Source organism: Pelodiscus sinensis, chromosome 2 (genome assembly GCF_049634645.1).
Source record: "Pelodiscus sinensis isolate JC-2024 chromosome 2, ASM4963464v1, whole genome shotgun sequence".
Lineage (NCBI taxonomy): Eukaryota > Metazoa > Chordata > Testudines > Trionychidae > Pelodiscus > Pelodiscus sinensis.
Window position 1 is genome coordinate 239,900,960 of NC_134712.1, and position 21,240 is coordinate 239,922,199.

General features: G+C 42.3%; 1 protein-coding gene across 1 annotated transcript in view; it reads right to left on the reverse strand.

The window, feature by feature from the left end:
• Window positions 1–17,877: 17,877 nt before the first annotated feature.
• The window catches only part of UBE3C (ubiquitin protein ligase E3C), a 175,996-nt gene continuing 172,633 nt past the window's right edge, over window positions 17,878–21,240 (reverse strand). The window contains exon 23 of the mRNA XM_075922749.1: window positions 17,878–19,561. Within this exon, the coding sequence (XP_075778864.1) occupies window positions 19,391–19,561 (171 nt within the window). The 3' untranslated portion in view covers window positions 17,878–19,390. The remainder of the gene's footprint in view (window positions 19,562–21,240) is intronic.

Genomic DNA, 21,240 nt, shown 5'->3' on the forward strand with positions numbered 1-21,240 from the left:
CACTTCCTCTTACTGCTGCTACTATGCTCTTCTGGGCTCCTGACATGTTTTCCAGTTTCTCTGTTCTCTACCTGGAGACAATATGGTCACTGGTTGTCTGGGCCCGATTCTTATTTTCTTGTATCACTGCTGTGACAGCTGCCTGAGCATCCACCAGTTTCATTTGGAATGTAGATAGCTCCCTGTCAAGGCTAAATCCCCACTCAGGCACAATGAATGCAGAAGTGGGGGCCCACAAAAGTACCCCAAAACGTTATCTTTTTTGGCTTTGGTATAAAACTTCCCTCCAAAATCTTAAAAACCTAGATTTTGGGGATAAAAATCCTGTGCCACCACCCAAGTAATGGTAAGAAAACCAGGGAAGAGATCACTTGGGAAATCTCAGCCCTAAAGTAAAACCAGGACACAAAAATTAACCAATACCAGGTTAATAAAAAATAACGTTTATTCTCACCACAATACTCCTGTTACAAGCATAGTTGGATTGGCTACATGATAAGAGCTACCAATTAATAAACTCATGGGAAATTTTCCCATGGTGAACAAAACTTAGTTACAAAAGAGAGGAAAACCCATTTCTAAATGCACAGATATCAGATCCACAGTCCCAAACCATAAAACAATAAAATCTAACAGATTTATCTAAACTTTGCCCTACTTACAGATAGTGAAGAGTCTTTTCTTAGAGAGAGACATTTTGTCTGTCCCCCTCAATATCTGAGAGAAAATGCTCAGGGACAAAGGAAGGAAAAAACAAAAATTCCTTTGTCCCAGTTTGAAATCCCTATCTGCATTTCTATTGGCTGACTGCTACCTGGCTAGGTACAGTTAACCTCTTAGTCCCCAGGTTGCTGGCCATCCCTCATGACTATGACACGCCCTATCCAGGTTTTCTACTTACAGTTATTCACACTCTCCTGTTTTTGCTTGTAGAGCTGTTACTTTCTGGAATGCTGAAGTCACACTAGCATACTCAGATGCCTTCTACTGAACCAAGTTGTCCTTAACTAAAGCCAAATCCAATGTATAATCCTCTAGTTGCCTTTCCTGGGCTGTGTCCAGATTCAGGATTTTATTTTAAAAAAGTAGCCTTTTTACGAAAAAACTTCACCTGCGTCTAGACTACAGCCACGTTCTTTCAAAATTAAATCGAAAGAACGCGGCTTTTCTTTCGACGGCGGTAAACCTCATTTCACGAGGAAGAACACCTTTTTTCGAAAGTGCTCTTTCGAAAAAAGGCGTTCTTGAATGCCAACAGGGCTTTTTAGAAAGAGAGCATCCAGACTGCCTGGGTGCTTTCTTTCGAAAAAGCGGCTTGCTTTTTCAAAAGTTCCGCTTGCAGTCTAGACGCTCTTTTTTGAAAGAGGCTTTTTCGAAAGTATCTTTCGAAAGAGGCTTGCAGTCTAGACATAGCCTTAGAGTGCTATGAGGCTAGAGAGATTAGTGACAACTTTCCATAATCGCCATGCTACTGTGACATTGATAGCCTTTTTCTTTGGTTTTGGCTTCATGCACTTCATTTGATTGCTTCAAAACCCTTGCAAGCAGAATCAAGATCACCCCTCCGCTGGAAAGAATCTTGTCTCTGTGGGCACGGGCCTCGTTCTGCTACCCATTTAGCAAGGAGGGTGGGCTCTTCCTGGTCCCTTTGCTTTGTTTCCTTTCCCTCCTGTTGCTTCAGGGTGAACATTGTCCCAAACAGGTAGTGACCCTTTTTGACAAAATGCTACTGGTATTTTGCTGCTATTACTGTGTTAGGCTAAATCAATTTGGTTCAAATGACCTTAGGTTGCCCAAATATTCACCACCAAATTTGTTACCTGCACAAAATTCTCTCTCACTCCCACACTCAGGTTGACTGTGTGCTGAGGGAAGAAAAACTTCCTTTTGTTTGTTTTAAATCTGCTATATGTTAATTATATTTGGTGACCCCTAATTTTTACATTGTGGGAATAAGTAAATAACTATTCCTTATTCACTTTCTCCACACCAATCGTGATTTATAGACATCTATCATATACCCCCTTTTCTCAGTTTAGAAAAGTCTCCTCTTTTCTAAGGTGAGAAGTCCAAGTCTTTTTAATCTCGCTTCATATGGGGCATGTTCCAAACCCCTGATTATTTTTGTGAACTTTTTCCAATGTAAATATATGTTTTGAGATAAGACGACCACATTTGTACCCAGTATACAAGAGGTGAGTGTACCATGGTTTTATAAAGAGGCAATAAGATATTCTCTATAGCTATGCCTACACTGCCGGTTTTGCTGGCAGTGAGTATGCAAATGAGGCACGGGTTAGCATATCACCATGCCTCATTTGCATAATTTATGCAAGCCATTTTTGCAGCAGGAAAAAAGTAGTTTCTTTTTGTGCAAAATCCCCTTTTCCCACCAGCTCAGTAAACCTCCTTTTTTGGGGCATAAGGATCTGGTGGGAAAAGGGGGTTTTGTGCAAAAAGTAAACATCCACACTACTTTATTTTCTGCAAAAACAGCTTGCATAAATTATGCAAATGATGCACAAAATATGCTAATCTATGCCTCATTTGCATACTCACTGCTGGCAAAACTGGCAGTGTAGACGTAGCCAATCCCTTTTTTAATGATTCCTAACATTTGCTTTTTTGACTGCCACTATACATTGAGAGGATGTTTTCAGAGAACTATCCACAATGACTCCAGGATCTCTCTCTTGAGTAGTTAGAACATAAGAACGGCCTTACTGGGTCAGATCAAAGGTCCATCTAGCCCAGTATCCTGTCTGCTGACAGTGGCCAATACCAGATGCCCCAGAGGGAGGGATCACAACAGGTAATCCCCACATCCACTCCAGCTGCAAAATCTTCAAGCGCCCACACAAGAAAGTGTATGGTACTGTGAGTCCTGAGGAGTGCATACTCTGGGGTGTGATAAATGGTGGCAGAGCAAATGCCAGATAGATACGTTCCTATTATTTCTGTGTACTTTGTTAATGTTATTCACTGTTAATCTCTGTTTCTTTAAATTGTTAAGTAAAGGTAATTCTTTCTACTGTAATCTATCAGATGTATACTATTTATGATTTGTAATTGTTCTGGAGCTAGATGATCAAAATTATTGCTCGAATAATTTTATTCCTGGAGGCTCCCAAGGCACACCATTAAGTGTGTACAGGGCCAGCCAGGTGGTGGCACCACCATTATATGTTCTTTATGAGCAAGGGACAGCAGCAATGGGGTGGATAGGGTTTCCCTAACTAAACAACATCACCGCTGGGATACTCAGGATCTCCTTTTATGTTAAAATCATCAGGTGCCCAGGCACACCTGTGAGTGTGACCTGCTCCCAAGTAACCCGGGGAGGAAAAAGGGGGTTACAAGTACAATAAACAGGATAAAAAAACCACTACTGCTGGGCTTCTGCCTGAATTCTCTCCTACAGCTACTTCGGTTATTGACAGGGTTTTTATTTAAATCAGGAAGTTTTGTTTTTAGTTTAGTTTAAAAGTTTTAAAGAATAGCAAGTGTATCTTGCCCCTTCCAACTCCCTTTCAGAATTCCCTCTTGAAACTCCCTGTTAGCTGCCCATGTTCACAAAGCTCCCTGGTCGCTTTGTCACAGACTTTATAAAGCCTTGGCCTTCCTGATGGCCCTGACCCCTGATTAAGGCTCAACCAATGAACAGAGGGGTCTAGATTTCAAATCCCTATTTAGAAGCTCACAGCTTCCAACTGTGGGCCACACCACATGGTCCTTCAAACAAATAGAGAGACAGACAAACACAAGCTCAGCACCACAGTTTCTTTCAGGCAACTAGCAAGTAACCCAGAAACACAAACACACACTACAGACAGACACTTACCTCAAGAGTCCCGTATTTGCTCCTCCTCCACCTGGAGAACTCTCTCAAAACTCCCTGTTAGTTGCCCCTGTTGGCAAAGCTTTTAGTTGTAGCTAAATTAATCCCCATCATATTGTATGTATAGTTGGGATTATTTTTTTTAAAAAGTTAGTTACTTCCCTCTCCCAAAGTTTTTACAGAGCCAGATGGGGGGCTTTCAAAGTGGCCAGAGTTAGGTATCAAATACACAATGAATTTCTATGGGAACTGTGCACTCAACTCCCTTAATCCTCTTAGAAAATCCCAGCCTCAGTAGAAAAAGTACATTAATTCATTTCTTTTAATTGTTATGCCAGATTTTATAGGCATCCGATGCTTTGACAGCTCTGGAACATAAAGTCCTCTGTTTATTCACCAAGTAAGAACAGCACCGACAGCAGAAAAAAAAGCCTATCTCAGCGCTATCCAAGAGGGAACTACAATCAAAAGCACAGCTCTTTCTATGTGCATTCGATCTTTAGCTTCTTTTTTTTTTTTTTGAGGCTGCCAATGACACCAACTGTGACAGAGATAAGGTGAGTAAGATAATATTTTTATTGGACAGGCTTTTGAGCTTACATGAAGCTCTTCTTCAGCTTCCTAAGGGCAGCTCTACATTTAAAGTGTTACATCCGTGCATCTGCAGCACTTAGGTGAGGCCCTGCTATGCCAGCAAGAGATCTGCTTCTTTCGGCGTAGTTAATCCACCCTCCCAGGAGGCAGTAGGTAGGTTGACTGCAGAAACTCTCACATTGACATAGCGCGCCCAACTGGGGGTATTAGGGCAATATAAATAAGTTGCTCAGGCATGTGGATTTTCCATACCTCTGAGCAATGTTGTTATGCCGATATATAGATCTCTACTATAGATACGGCCTCAGAATGTCACTGGTGGAAGAGATTATTTAGTATAATAGTTAACACATTTCAAGGCGATGAGGGGGGATGAGGGGGACACTGGCCATGTGCCTGCCCTCCATGTGACTCCTCCCTGGCCATCTCTGTAGCTCAGGGAGGGGCATATAAGTGTCAAAACTCAGGCAGCTGGAGGAGTGGGCTGTGTGCTCTGCTTCATCTTGCCACCAGTGAGTGCACGGGGGACAACCCCTGCTGCAGACATCAGGATCCCCCACTATTTTCCCAGACCAATGAGAGGTTCTGGCCCCTTACCTCTCTCACCCACAGTGGTTAGGGCATGTATCCCCCCTCATGCTGCCATGTTTCAAGGGACTATTCAAAGGGAAGTGCATCTTTCACACCCCTCATCATAGGGGTGAAAGAAAGGAGCAAAAGGGTAAGGGGAAAGGAGAAAGGCAGCTATTGCACCTTTTATTTAGGTGTGACCCGTTTGAGTACTGTTTCCCAGACCTGAAGAAGAGCTCTGAGTTTGAAACCTTGGCTCATGAACAAAAGTTGCTCCAATAAAAGATACTACCTTTCACACCTGGCCTCTCAAATATCCTGGAACTATTGCTGACATGTGTCCACTGGAATTCCAGTGCTTTTATAATAATTTAATAGTCCCTAGCTCCTGTATGGTGCTTTTTCTCTATTGCTTCCTAAGCATTTTTCAAAAGTACGATGTATCATTATTTCCCTTTTATACATGAGGAAACTAAGACAGAGAGAGGTTACAGTGACTTTTTCCCAGGTCACTCAACAAGCCAGTGACAGAATCCAACTCCTCCTCAGTCCCAGTCAAATGCTTTATCACCTAGGCCACAAATAGTCAGAACATGTAAACAAGTGGGCAAAAGTATAGTCATTTATTATTAGTTTGTTTTTCAAGTGTAGCTCAACCAGTTAGGGTTTGTTGTATCATGCTAGCATATTTACTTTCGTACAATTTTTGAGTAAAAGGTCTCCATCAATTTAAAAATCTCACTTCTCTACAACCATTTTTTACCGATTACTGTCACACATGATACTTCAGATTACTATGATTGGAAGAGATTAGAAAAAATAAATTGCTTGGCTTTATTTTTTCCAATTTATTTACTTAGCGCATTTGACAGCACTTTGTATATACAGGCAGTCCCTGGGTTACGTACAAGATAGGGACTGTAGGTTTGTTCTTAAGTTGAATCTGTATGTAAGTCGGAACTGGCATCCAGATTCAGCCGCTGCTGAAACTGATCAGTTTCAACAGCGGCTGAATCTGGACGCCAGTTCTGACTTACATACAGATTCAACTTAAGAACCCCAGGCATCCCCAAGTCAGCTGCTGCTGAAACTGATCAGCCACTGTAGTCAGCCACTGGTCAGTTTCAGCAGCGGCTGACTTGGGGATGCCTGGGGCAGAGCAGCTGGGGTGCTGCTGGGTTGGTCCAGTAGCGCCGCCGCTCCTCGGCGCTACTGGACCAACCCAGCAGCACCCAAGCTGCTCAGCCCCAGGCGTCCTGATTCAGCCGCTGCTGAATCTGACCAGCAGTGGCTGAATCAGGATGCCTGGGGCAGAACAGGTGGGGTGCTGCCCGGTTGGCCCAGTAGCGCCCAGAGCGGCGCTACGGGACCAACTGGCAGCGCCCCAGCTGCTGTACCACAGGTGTCCAGAGCAAAGCCATGGAGAACGGGGGCAGCGGGACAGCCCAGACGCGCCGTGGCTGTCTTGCTGCCCTCGGGCTCCGTGGCTTTGCTCTGCTTTGCCCCCCGTCCCCCTGGTCTGCAGACCAGGGGGATGGGGGGGGGGGGGGGGCAAAGCAGAGCCAAGCCGTGGAGGACGCGGCCAGCTGACAGCCCAGATGCCTCTGGGCTGTCAGCTGATCACGCGCTCCGTGGCTTGGCTCTGCCTTGCCCCCCCCCATCCTCCTGGTGTGCAGACCAGGGGGATGGGGGGGGGGGCAAAGCAGAGCACAGCAGAGCCAAGCCGCGGAGCGCGCGATCAGCTGACAGCCCAGACGCGTCTGGGCTGTCAGCTGGCCGAGCGCTCCGCGGCTTGGCTCTGCCTTGCCTCCCCCTCCCCCCCCGTCCCTCTGGTCTGCAGACCAGGGGGACGGGGGGGGGGGGCAAAGCAGAGCCAAGCCTCGGAGCGCGTGGGCAGCGGACAGCCCTGTCCGCTGCCCACGTGTTCCGCCGCTTTGCTTCCTCTCCCTGGTCTGCTGGAGACCAGGGAGAGGAACGCCCCGTTCGTAACTGCGGATCCGACATAAGTCGGATCCGCGTAACTCGGGGACTGCCTGTAGTATCCCTGTCAGTTTCACTGTTGTTTGTACATCTTTTTCATGCAGTAACAGGAGCAAGAGAAACAAAGCAGGAGAAGGAAAATGGGATTGCTTCATAACCCCCTTGTTACTGGTGATGGGCTGCCCAGTCACAGTCATGGATAATAGATTAGGGACAGCTCATGCTTTTAGAAGGAATTTGATAGAGAAGCATTGCAGTTTTTATGAAAAGCAAGAAAAAGGTGAAGCTGTGGGCCACTAAGTGTTGTGTCAAAGTGCATTGAGCCTGAGAACATATCAACACCCTCAAAAGGCCTGAGGCTGAAGAACCAAATCATCAGTTCTGTTCCATAGCAGCTAGCTCATACCTGTCCTACAGTCTTTACTACAGAGTTAAGATAGGAGTAAGACACCTAACCCAGGGTTTCAAATGGCTGAGTTTGGAGATAGGAGGGCTATGTAAGTACCTCATCCAGCTCACCCACGATCCCACCATCATGGATTTGGTTCCATGGTCTCTATTGCCTGCCAACCATTTCTTAGTGCAATGGTCTCGTGGTCTTTCTAACCTATTTGTTGCCTTATGCAGGATTTGCCCAATGAAATAAATGAAATATGGCATGTTCTGAGTTACTTACTTGTTGCTTCAAAATGGAAATTGTTGAAATATACATTCGTTCTCTTGGTATTAACAACACACAACAGAGCATGTGGTTATGAGACAATCAATCACACCTCGGCTACGTCTACACTGGCCCCTTTTCCGGAAGGGGCATGTAAATTTCACTAGTCGTCGTAGGGAAATCCGCGGGGGATTTAAATATCCCCCGCGGCATTTAAATAAAAATGTCCGCCGCTTTTTTCCGGCTTTTAAAAAAAAGTAAGGAGTAAGAAGTAAGAATAAGAGCCTCCGGAAAAGGGCACTTTTTCCGGAGGATCGGGGCCAGTCTAGACGCTCTTTTCCGGCTTTTTTAAAAGCCGGAAAAAAGCGGCGGACATTTTTATTTAAATGCCGCGGGGGATATTTAAATCCCCCGCGGATTTCCCTACGACGACTAGTGAAATTTACATGCCCCTTCCGGAAAAGGGGCCAGTGTAGACGTAGCCCTCAAGTATACAAGTAAGGAGAATGACTACAGCTTGATCCATGCCTGGCCACAGCCAGTACTTACCCTGATGGGTGTTTTCCTGTCTTATAAAATTGGAACTTGATATTTACACCTTGAGCACGAAGTACACCTGACATTTTGGAGATTGCCATTTTGGAAACTGACAGATTTTCCACTCAAAGTAAGCACTGAGCCATATGACTGAGGTGATTCAACAGTCTCACTATGTGCTGGTATATTTGGCAGATGGGTTGTGTGATGGTGCAAATATGGCTCCTTCAGCAGCAGCTTTTCTATGTGGGTGACCTGCACCGCCACCAGGACTGTCAAGGCAACCAGTAATTTCATGTGACCAGTGTTCCTGCAATAGCATCATTATTTGTATACATACAACTGGAAAGAGACCGCTCCCGCCCCCCCCCCCCCTCAAGTATTAATTCTCTCTCCAGTCCTTTTCAACATCTACATGCAACCACGACAAACTAGTCAGATGACATGCACTCCAGTTCCAGCAATATGCAGATGGACACAACTGAAATTATTCTTCATCATCAGATGCTCACACCACTACCCCCAAGATGGCCAATGCTTGGATGAGATCAGATCATGGATGCAGAACAGGTGTCTGAAGCTTATGCAAGCAAAAGGAGGTGCAAGTGGTGGCAGAGGAGAGTATTTTGAGGATACCATCTCCTTTGCTTGATGCTGCATAGCCACAATTGATCTGTTTAATCCATAGTCTAGGAGCACTCTTGGATTCCTTGCTGAGGCTGAGCTCTCACATTGCAATGGCTGCAAGTAAGTTATTCTTGCCTTCCTTATCTCTCAGCTGGAATACAGCAGGGTAATATACCAGGGTATGAAATCTTAAGCACTTGGTAAATTCCAGCTAGTCCAAAACACTGCAGTGCCTCTCCTTAGCAACACGGGCTACCTGAGCACATCACACCTGCCTTCCATTCTCTACAATGGCTTCTTAGAGAATTTGAAATCAAGGTCAGGCACTCTGTCCTTATCTTCAATGTGCTCCAAAGCCTGGGTCTAGGATACCTGATGCTCCAGAATGAAGACCACAATTAACAATGATACGTTCCACAACAAGATCTGTGCAAGAGACAGAACTTTCTCTGAGGTTGGCCCAAGACTGTGGAATGACCTTCCAAGGAATTAAGGGCCAGCACAACCCTGCCCCCACTTTCCAATTCAAGCACAAGGTGCATTTCTTTGACCTAACAATAATCATGTATTAACAACCAGAGCCATTCCAGCCATAAGATGGTTCGAGGTAGTTACCCCAGGCTTTGGGGCCCCCCTAGTAGCTGCCTTAACAGGCTTATGATGGGATTACCTGGGGGTCTGGTATAGGGCAGCAGAAGAGGGCAGTGGGACCCGAAGTGACCCAGCAACCTGCTTCGCTCTGCCCCACCTGCTCCCAGTCTGCTGTGCTCCACTTCACCACAGCAGGAAACAGGGTGACCTGCACCCAGGGCACTCTGCTTCCCACCAGTGCAGAGAAGTGGAGCACAGTGGGTTAGGAGAGTGAGGTGGGGCGGGGCGGGGCAGAGCAGCGCAAGCTGCTGAGTCACTCTGGCTCCCTCATGCCACTGTGGTGAGTCTGTGGAGGAGCATCCTGCTGCCACCCTGCACCAGGCCCCCCAGTAATCCCTTGGCTCACATTGTATGGGGGAGGGGCTTCAAACAAGGGGGGAGCAGGGGCAGGGTCCTGGGAAGAAGGAGAGTGGGGCAGGGTGGGACCTGAGCAGGAAGGGGGGAGGGGATTGCTCTGGGCCTCATGCCTCAAGCTTGCTTTCAGGAGGGGATGCCAGACAGAGGCTCAGCACCCTGGCTGTGCACCTAGGGAGCCCAAAACTGAGGCAGTAGCTGGGCTCCATTAAACCTGTGGAGTCTTAAATCACCTAGGAACACAGTGGCTGGGTTCCTTCAGAGCAGTCTAGTGAGGGCTGGGGTACTCAACTGGTACTTACCGATGACCCTATTTACATCCCTATTGGTTAACCAGTCAGCCAATGGTAGGGATGTAAACGGTATCTATGTGTTACTGAAACATGTTGTGAGGTTCAAAACACTCACAAGTAGCCTTTCAGGGACAGCAGGAAAAAGGCCAAACAGTGTAAATGGCTTATCGAGGAAATGCACACAAGCACGAGGATTACCCCAGACACTGTGCAATAAAACCTGTCAGACAGAGCACCGCACAGCGGGACCTGTTTGACCCAGGTCACAGCACAAGAGTTTTCCTGCAAGTCGGAAGAAGATATAAAAGGGGACAGTGACATCATTGGGGACCTCACTCACTCTGCAATCATACACCTGGAAACACCTGAGGAACAAAGACTGCACTGTGGGAAGTGATGGTCCCAGGCTGGAAGGATTTTTAGCCTGTGTATGAACACCTGGGAAAGCTAAGGCAACATCTGCCGAACGTATCTGTCAGCTAGTTTATCATTCAGAATGAGAACTTGCGAATGTATCTTATCTATCTAGTGTGGTATGCTCAGATTGCAGGTTTTGCTTATTTACTAGAATAATCTACTTTAGTCTGTTTGCTATCATTTACAGTCACTTGACATTTCCCTTTTGTTATTTATGCCATAACCCAGCTTGTGCAATTCCTATCTGGGGGTGGGGAATGACCAAAAGCTGTGCACATCACGCTCCACATTAAGGGAGAGGGTGAATTCTTATGAGCCTCCATTGTGCAGCACAAGACAATATTATTTGGTCTTCACATTCCAGCTACTATGTGCACCAGAATGCTGATCCCTCTCACACAGAGCTGACTGCAGTCTGTCTGCAGCTGGGTGTAGTTTTGCTTGGGCATATGCTGGTAAGGTGCCTGTGACCTAGCAAGCCAGTGCCAGGGAAACTCAGGCTGGTAGGCCTAGTGGGCTCAGGGGGACCCCAAAATATCTGCTGGCATCCTGAAAGTGGGGTCCAACCCATCACATTAGGATCTTCAACTTCTTCACCTGATGCCAGCATGTAAAATGATGGGTGTTGCTCTATCATGAAAATATGGCATCATTCCATGAGGTATAAGCCACTTATACAGTTCCAAGCTTCTTGGATTAGTTTTTATGATATATGAAGGTCAGATATGGATAAACTCAACAGAATTGAAGAAATGTTGGGAAAAGGCTACATTAGAGACATATTAATATAGTAGTCCTGACAGAGTAATGATTATGGCCTTTCTTGCATACTATGCCTGCTGCTTAATGCATCTAGTTTTTCTATTTACAGATAGCCGATATTTTTGGAATTAGCAAAAGGATAGGAGATGCATCAAAGACTGTTCTCAGCATTAAATATAGTACAACCAGCAAAGCAATTCTGGAAAGTACCATTTAATTAAACTCTACCATTAACTTTTTGTTGCGTATCAAGAACAATTAGATTTGAAATATTAGTAGTACACTGAACATTTCAGAATCCAGATTCTGGACAGAAATATTGAGAGCACAAAAAGGAAAAAGAAGTTGCCAGCTTCCATGATAGTATCCTGAGCTTCTCTACTACATTGATATACGCTGCCCAGCAACTTCTCTTGGATCTAGCTGAATTTACATACATCCAAACTCCCTTTTTGTAATTTAGGTCCAGATCCACAAGGTAGTTAGGTTTCTAATTTTCATTGCTCCAGTACTGCCTGCTTTTACATCAATGGAAGTTAGGAGCCTAAATACCATTGAGGATCTGGGACCTAAGAGCATAGATTGAACACATGGCTGTTGATGCAACTCAAGCAAGCACAACCAACACCACGTGTCCCGGCAGTTTTTAGTGGAGCAGCAGCAGACTCCACTGATCATACATAATCTGTGGACCGGCTTGAGAACTGCTGCGGTGGACTATCCACAGATCTTAAAACATATGGCAGCAGCTCCTTATTAGTGGTGTGTAGAGCTTCATCAGCAATTATGCTGAACATTCCACTTTCATTAACTTGATCTATATGTTTTTTTTATCCCCAGGCTCGCACCAGATATTAGTTAATTCTGTAGAGTTTGTGATCGATTGGTAGTATTTACAAACTGTCTCTGCAGCACTTTGCCTCCTGCATCAATCCTGAGCCTCAGCAAGTCTTGAAAATGACCAGGATTCTCCTGTGGTAAAGAGATTAGCCAAATCAAAATGGCTATCCCTTAATCTGACATTTGTTCTCACTCAGCTCCTCAGCTGGTATAAATAGACACAGCTCCACTACAGACGCCTGCTTAAATCAACTAGCTCTGAATTATTAGAACATTTTTTATTTCAGTTATTGGTCAGTTATCCTATGGAATTGGTGGTAAGCTGACCTGTGACAAATCAAAAAGAATAGTAGCCACTATTGGAAGGAGCTGGTCCAGTTGGAGTGGCATTCTAGTGACAAAGCTACGCTCTTACAACAAGACTGGGCTCCCATTGTTTCCTTTTCCTTTAAATGGGCAGGATATTCATGTTCCACCACAGATTAACTGAAAGTGCTAGAAGTACTGGATCTCTGCCCCATAGGTATATCTCCAAAAAATCCCACCCAATTCTCCTCCAGTCATTTGTTCATACACTATCTTAACTGCAACAAAATAGCACCGCTCAGTAAAATACCAGCACGACCAGCAATTACACAGGAGATACCAAAAGAGATGCAGGTAATTTAAAAAAATGCATTTGGAAAATTTCTGTGGGAAAGGAAATTTTAGTGCAGAGTTTCACACAAACAAGGTATTTCACTATCACTGTAGTATCTCTAAAAGATACAAGGATTAAGTGTCCCAAGGATGATGGACTTCTGCCATAATAAATTTTAGGAAAAAGGATTTGAGTCTTAGCCAGCATTAGCTGAACCTGTGCTGTCCAGGATAGTTACTCCATTTTATTCTCCATCAGAGTCCCATAATTCATTATCATAGTTTATTTGTATTACAGTAATACCTGGGGAACCTGAATCAAAGATTGAGGCCTCATTATGCTAGGTTTTCTTGCAACTGATTCCATATATTATCTTCATTGGAGCCATGCTCAAATATGATACACATTCAATTTAGTTAAAGCATTTGTGGGGGCCCAAATAGCTTAAATGTCAGTGAATTGTTTATGTCCTACAAAAGACTTCATTCAGATGGGCATAATGAATGCCAGCCTGTGAAATGCATCTACATAGTCTTATGTTAATTACCTGTTTTTTCCCCAATATGCTACAGAGACAGACGATTTATTGCCTGAATGACTTTCCACACATTTTCCAGAAGTAATGTGTGACCCTTCTGGGGAAGTTACCACTATTGCAAGTAGCATTTCACTGAGATAATGAAAGGCTACAGCTGTGAGTTTTGTTTTAAGCAATTGGGAGGAGCAGCAGCAAAGAACACTGATTAGTTAGAAAAAACCCCAAACATTTTAAAGCAACCAAACACCCAGTTCTTGAAGCTGAAAAAATAATTGTTTTAACATTTTTTGTGGGAATCACCTAATCCTCTTTGAATATCTTTGACTGCTCTTATTCAGCTACTAAGGAAAAATTGAGTCAAAAGAATTCACACCAGGATTGAATATGGCTTACTAGGAAATCTGAACCTTCACCACCATATGACAGCTTAAAAACAACATTCTCCATTTCTGTCCCATCAGTCCATACCATTAATCAGGAAGCTGTGGCAGAATCAAACAGCCACAGAGAAGCCCTGCCTTAAAATTCTAGCTTCTGCTGGCTCTATCATGAGGTACTGGAATGAGGGCTGCGGGGGATGATGCAGTAACCCCTGGCTTGAAGTGGATTCCATTATACTCACAGTTTCCAGTTTGGTACAACAGTGTCAGCACCGCCACTATAAAAATTGTTCCAGCACCCCTGTACAGATATTGCCAATACACACACACTTATCACAATAGATGGAGTAGTGTCACTTCCTTCAAGGGAGCTACTCAGCTAGTGGAGCATCAAGCTAGCATAGAAGAGTTTCCCTGACACTAATTTCAGGTAGGCTCTGAAACAGCTCAAGCTTAATTCTTGAAGCATTTCAGGTAGCTTCAGTTTTGCTGGCAGGAAATGGCCACTGCAGGGTTTTAAAAAAATGTGACCATTTTCTAGCTAGCATGCCATATGAAAGCCATTTTCTAGCTGGCTTACCACATAGCACCTATTAGTGAATACTATGAAGTATGGGTTCAGAAGGTATTAAATTAAGAAAATAGCAAGAAGAGCATGAAGGAAGAGCCAGTCAAACTTACACTCCAAAGGCATATCTTCTTAAGAGCTAACATAGAACTTCGCAAAGAAGCTCTGTGAGAATTCATTCCTGGGCTTGTTTCTTCAGAGAGTAATGTTCTGCACAGTGAGTGCTCTTGTTGCTTATGCTTCCAGTCACTGAAGGAGGATCTTGTTCCTCCCAATGGTACAGGGCTACTCAACTTTGGAAGCCCCAGGGGCCACAGTGATACTGACAGCACATACTGAGGGCCACAACTTAAATGTGGTTGCATATGAATGCAAATATATGCAAATAGCTTCTTTCATGCTGACAGGCATGAATACAAAGATTAAGGCAACACAGGTCCCATTTAAGTCAGTTCTGCTGATATAAATAAAATGTAATATTTACCTAACTTCCACCCATATAACAGCACTTTTAATGAGCAATGACAGTCCAGGAATTCAACTACTAAAATGCATATCAACAGAAGACCATTATATTAACTACTTTTTTTGTTTTGGCTCCCACGTGCGGGCCACATGTTGAGCCCTGTGTAAACCCAAACTGAACTTCAGGGCATGGCCTGCATGCAGCCCACGGGCCACATGTTGAAAAGCCCTGGTGTAAGATGTTTAAAAAAGGGATCATTGAAGTTTAGATTTTTTTTTCAGGTACACAAACAAAACTAAGCCTACAAGGCTTAGATTTCTTGTCCTGTCCTTTCTTGGGAAGTTCTGAGCTTGAGAATAAGGTTACTGGCTTCATGCTAGAGGAGGGCAATTAGGTTACAGGTTTCATGCCAGGAGGGGCAATTTTGTCACAGGCTCAGGGAACCATGGAGATGTAGCAACCTCCACCTCATTACAGGGAACAACTCATTTCCACATTATGAAGCCCTGTTTTAGTCATGTAATTTGAGCTTGGAAAATTTCATATGTTCTGACTGTGACCAGATTTATTCAAAAAACAAAGGAGAATGTTTCTGAAAATTTTCATGAAAACTCAAAATTGCTTTATTCTCAAAGTCTAAGGTCAATAAAATTAAAGACATCCTGCTCAGTGTCTACACATTATATTCATTTCAGTCTCTCCTTCAAATAGTGGCAAATTGTCATAGAAAACAGAAAAATATTAACATAAGCTTTTACATCTGAGCTATTATTCACACAGATTTAGGTATTTATAATTATACAAAACAACTGTTTGCTATATAAGTACAGAACAAACATTATTTCCCTCACAAAAATGACCCAAGAAAAACACTTTCCTGTTTTGTGTGTTGTGCCATTTTTCATCCTGCAGGAAAAGATCAGTGCTGCCCACCAACATTTTACAAATAGTTTTTGATTTAAACAGATTGAAATTCAGCATTAGCTCATTGCACTTCCTAAAATGCTCATTGTAAATTCTAAACCCTTTTGTGGTTAAGATTAGGAAGCTGATACTAGATTTGCTTTAAGAGGTGCCAAAAACCTGTCCAGACCACTGCCAACAGTACAAGTACACTAATTTTATTTGACTTATGGATGTAAGCAGGGTCTGAATGAGCTCTCTGGTGGCATCTAGGGATGAGCTGGGGAAGAAGAATTGAAGAGCTGACCTTGTTTGCATGGGCACACCTACCTTGCCTAGATGCTCAGCATGATGGGGCTGTTCTGCCCAAGTGATCACTTTGGCTGATTTTGGATAAAAAAAATCACTGTTACTGGGCCAAGGGAACTAAAGGGCTCTTATCCTTGTATGAATCAAGTGCAGCAATATTGTGACATGCCCCGTTTGAGGGACTCTCCCTCAACTGAACTGCGCTCATTAGGGAGGGGACATTGATGCCAAAGACCAGGGGCATTGATAAAGGATGTGGACAGGCACTTGTATCTGGTGGTGTGTGCCCTGTTTGACTCTTCCTCTCTTCCCTCTATAATAAGAGGGCATTAAGAGTCAGTTGAGAGTCTTGTTCACCGAAAGAGCTGAAATCTCAGATAACCAGGCTTAAGCATTAGGCCTGCTTTGTGACAGTCCTAGTAACATCTGAAATCAGAGCTACAATCATTGAGAACTGTTTTATGTGGTGGGACCTTAAGACATCCCTGAGGGTGTAGCGCATGGAGGAAAGCAACCAGCAGGGCAGCTGATGCCAAAGCAAGTACTCAGGTAACAGGGCAATGTCTCTCCCACTCCACTGCCAGAGAGGGGTGTAGCTTCGTGCAGATGCATTTCTGAACTCTGGGTTTTCACTGAACAAGGACAACTGTGACTGAGATGTGGTTGAGGAAGGTGCATATGATGAACTTAAGAATCTGAGGCAAAAGAACACTGCTCAACGCACTCTCGGGTGGGTCTTCTAACTTATGGTTTTATGCTTATGAATTCTTCTTGCAGTATTTTTCCAAATTAATGCTAGGTTGTGTCCCGGCTTTTATTAAAACTTTCTTTTTTACACATGGACTTCGTGTTTGCGAGAGGGGAGTATTGCTTACGGAAGTGGGTAATTTTCCCAGGTTACTGGGGGTGTGCTCAAGCCACTTCTGTGTTGTATTGCTGAAAAGGAAGCCCCAGATACTCATTGCTGCTGATTCCAACTGGCAGTATGGTTACACGGGATGCAATAGAGTATGGTGTACAAAACAGTCTTCTACCAGGGCAGGTTTATCTCATGAAATCAGAGCTAAATCCTGCTTGCCTTACATAAATCTATTGAAATCAATGTTTGAAGGCATTATGTGACTAGGATCTGCTCCCAGCACTTACAGTGAAAGTTGAATTAGATGAATTATCAATGGAGGCTTTTTACATAGAGACACTGGGTCAAGTTTTGACCCATCTGAAATCAATGGTAAAAATTCCTGTTGAGATTAATGGGAGCAAAGACTAAATTTTGCTCTAATTTAAGCAAATTTTAACTCTAAGGAAAGTCAGGTGCAGGTTCAAGATTTCACCCTTCACATGTAGAAAAGGATAAAACAAAATGACTGTGGATTTAAATACATATTTCTTAATGGACTTCAAGGCCTATGATTACATTCCCCTGCAACAGTATCACTTTTATATTTATTTTAATATACTCACAGCTATAAAGTATAGGGTTCCTCTTCCTGTAATCTTATGCCTATGCAGTTTCTATTCCACCAATATATGTGTTGATATCTAGGAATGAGCGTGTGTTAGGTCTGTGATATGACAAAAGGTATACATTGCCAACCTTGTTATCTGGCTTGATGCCAACACAACCTTGGATATGTGAATATTTAATAGAAACAATTTAATTTGCATTTTACAATATGCAAACATAACACTATCAAACTGCAGCAAATGAATTCAATTGAAAAATAATTTAAAAAAATGTAAAGTATTGGTTTGGAAAATAAATAATGTTATCTAGAGGAAATGTTCAGGTTTTGCTTTTAAGAGGATGCAGTAATACTATCCCTGGCCTCTTTTCAGTCTTCTGTTCCATAATTTATGTAGAAAAATATACAAAAAACCAATTTTTAGGTAAAGAATATGTTAGGTTTGTAACATTTAACATAAATAAAACAGCCTAAAGCAAAACCAAAAAGAAAACAATTATTTTATTTCTGTACATCAAGACTACAAATAGTATTTTAACACTTCATTTATTACCCATATTAGGAAATTATACATTTTATACTGATACTAGTAAACACCTTAAGACCATTCAGTTTCCCTACATTTAAAAGTATATTGCTGGTTACTGCTTATTAATATGAAACTCAACAGAACTTCCAGTGACAGCAAAATAGTTTTAGCATAAGAGATGAGCAGGAGTCTGTAAACTCTGATTTTGAATTAGTTAATATTAAAAACCAAAAAGGATGCACAGGTTTACGCATCTTATATAGTTTTGACTTATATTTTTTTAATTGAATGCAAATTAAACGTGAACACAAATTTTGACTCAATGATGTACCTATTGTTAGAGAACTGATTCCTTTCATACGAATCCAATTTTTCCCCTGGCAATAAAATTATATTAAGCAACATGTTCCCCTCTACTTGTCTGAGCCGAACTGCTAAGAACCAGATGGATGCAAAAGCTGCTTAGTCTCAAAAATAATGAATTAAGACAAGTTTCTACAGCACATACATGGTATTAAAGATGAAGAGAAATGATAGGGAGAAAGAATGTGAACACTGTAGGCTTCAGATATAAAAGATAAAGCCTGATGCTTTGGTTCAAATACTTTTAATAGTTGTTACAAGTATATTTTTCCAAAGTCATGACTACTGTATGTACTGTGTATGCCATAGGAGTTTGATACATTAAAAAAAAAATCTTTACAGGCACGAAGGAGAGACAGAAACAGAACAGAGAAAACCATGGATCATCATATCTGTTTACGACAATGTTCAGCTGATCATGACACAGCCAAAGGTAGAACTTAAAAATAATCATGCAAATCCAATTTCTTGAAGATATTTCAGAAAGCACAAATAAAATATCAATGTTATATCTCAGTGCCCACCATCTCAGGGGATGGCAGAATAAAACAAATCCATTGTTTTAACTGCAACAGCTAAGGATTGTAAACAATTCTACCATATGAGAAAAGATGTGGGGTTATCAGTAACAAGCATTTTCAAACTCTCTGCTCTAGGGTATTTGCAAACATTGACTTCCCTTAGAGATTTATAACAGGGGATATGCCCCATCTTACCCCAGCGCACTACCACGCACAAAATGGTATTGCCAGCTTGAACAATTATTTGTATTTGAACAGCACAAAGCCAAAGCTTCATCTTTGGTTAATGTCACGGAGATGTCACTGTGCTTTAAATGTGCTCTTGCTTGGCACAAACACCAACCCCACTGCACACAGCATTCATTATTTTGAGTCAGAATAATGCAGTGCCAATTATGTTTAATGACACCTAGCTAACAAATCAGGAGTTTAAAAACAAAACCTATTTGAGAATATCTGGTAAGAAATGAGAGCTGCAGAAACCTAGACTGAGTTCCCTTTATCTGCTTGGGTGTGGGTGCTGCTTATAGAGTAGGCACTGGGTAGTTCCTCTGCAGAGCTTCTGTTTAAATCTCTGTTCAACTCAGCTCAGCTCAAATCCAGCAGCACATTCAATGGCGTAAAGAAGTTTGCTCCGCATAAGGTTTTCATCATAAAACTCAGGAAGCTTCAGCAAGTTCATGCAGGTGCTGGCAGTGGGTAGCCTGTCTAAATCAGATCCTCCATTGTGAATGCAAAATGCGGGATATAATTCCTGGAAAATACAACAATGGGGAAAAAATTAAGATCTATATATATAGGCTAAAAAAAATCCCATGACCATCCCCATAAACTTCTAGGCAAGGAGTAATTAGAATTTAAGTCTGTTTCAATGGCATTTTCAAAGATTTAAAAAGGTCATGGAGAATTTTTTAAATTAAGGAGAAAGCCAACAGGTATGGAAAAGCACAAGGCTCAGGCAGTGACATCGGTTTGGAATTAATTTATTAAAGAGATAATTTTATATCATAGTAAAGAGGATTGGAATGAAGTTGGTAAAGTACAAGTAGGAGTTTTTAGCTCAGTCAAATGTAAAAAAAGTCGCATTTAAATATAATAGATGAAAGCAAGCAACTGAATATTGACAACACATATAAAAGTGTATATACAGAAATACTAGATGTCAAAATACTAAGGTGGGTGAACTACAGTAAATAAGGATATTACTGTATAGATAACACAAAAATTTAGGATGAGGATAATTAATAGGGTATGGTCATGGTATAAAATACATAGGAATGACAGAATAGATTGCATTTGTGGGGAGAGTGGGTCTATGTAAAATAGAGTAGAGTCCAATAAAGTAAAAATCTTAAATAAATAAAACTACCATTGAATCTTCATGGAGAGAAATTCCATACTTGAAAGATAAGAGGGTAACAGTAGGAAAATTCCATCAACTCTGAGACTGACATTCTCAGAGATATTACAGAGGCTATAATATCTCTAATATTAGAGAGATATAATGCAATAAAAATGGCAGATTTCAATTATCCTAATTTTGACTTATATACATGTCACATCAGGAAGGGATAAAGAAATGAAATTTCCAGACATATGAAATGACTACTTTTTGGAGCAGCTTGTCCTGGAACCCGCAAAAGGAGAGACAATTCTTGATTTAATCCTAAACGGATCACAGGTTCTGGTTCAAGAGATAAATATGACTAAACTGCTTGTAATGATGACTATAATGTAATTATATTTAACTTATTTGTAGGGGGGAAATGCCAAAGCAACACATCACAATAGCATTTAACTTCAAAAAGGGGAAGTACACAAAAATGAGGCAGTTAGTTAAGTTGAAATAAAAAGGAACAGTCACAAGGGCGAAATATCTGCAAGCTGCACAGAAACTTGTTAAAACACCATATCAGAGGTTGGAATCAAATGTAACCCTCAACTGACATTTTAAAAATCGGTAAGAGGACCAAAAAAATGCTCTTATGGTTAAACAGCAGAGTTAAAGTTGAGGTTAGAGCAAAAACAGATCCTTTAAAAACTGGAAGTCAAATCCTGGTGAGGAAAATAGAAAGGAGCATATAAGCTCTCTCAATAATAAAAGTATAATTAGAAAAGCCAAAAAACCAATCTGAAGAGCAATTGATAAGGACACAAAAATAAAGAGCAGTCAGTAGGTCCACTAGACCAGGGGTGGGCAATAATTTTTGACTAGGGGCCACTTGAGAAATTTTTGAAGTGGCCCTGGGCTGCACAGGTAGGGGCGGGGCATCAAACAGAAAGGGCGGGGCCAAGATATTTCCAGGTTTCCCACCCCACAGACCAGGGGTTCCCAAATTTTTTGATACTGGGGACCAGTAAATCCTTTCACGAGCTTTTGGTGGACCAGTAACATTTATTTGCATATTCATTAAGCAAATGATGACTATGCAA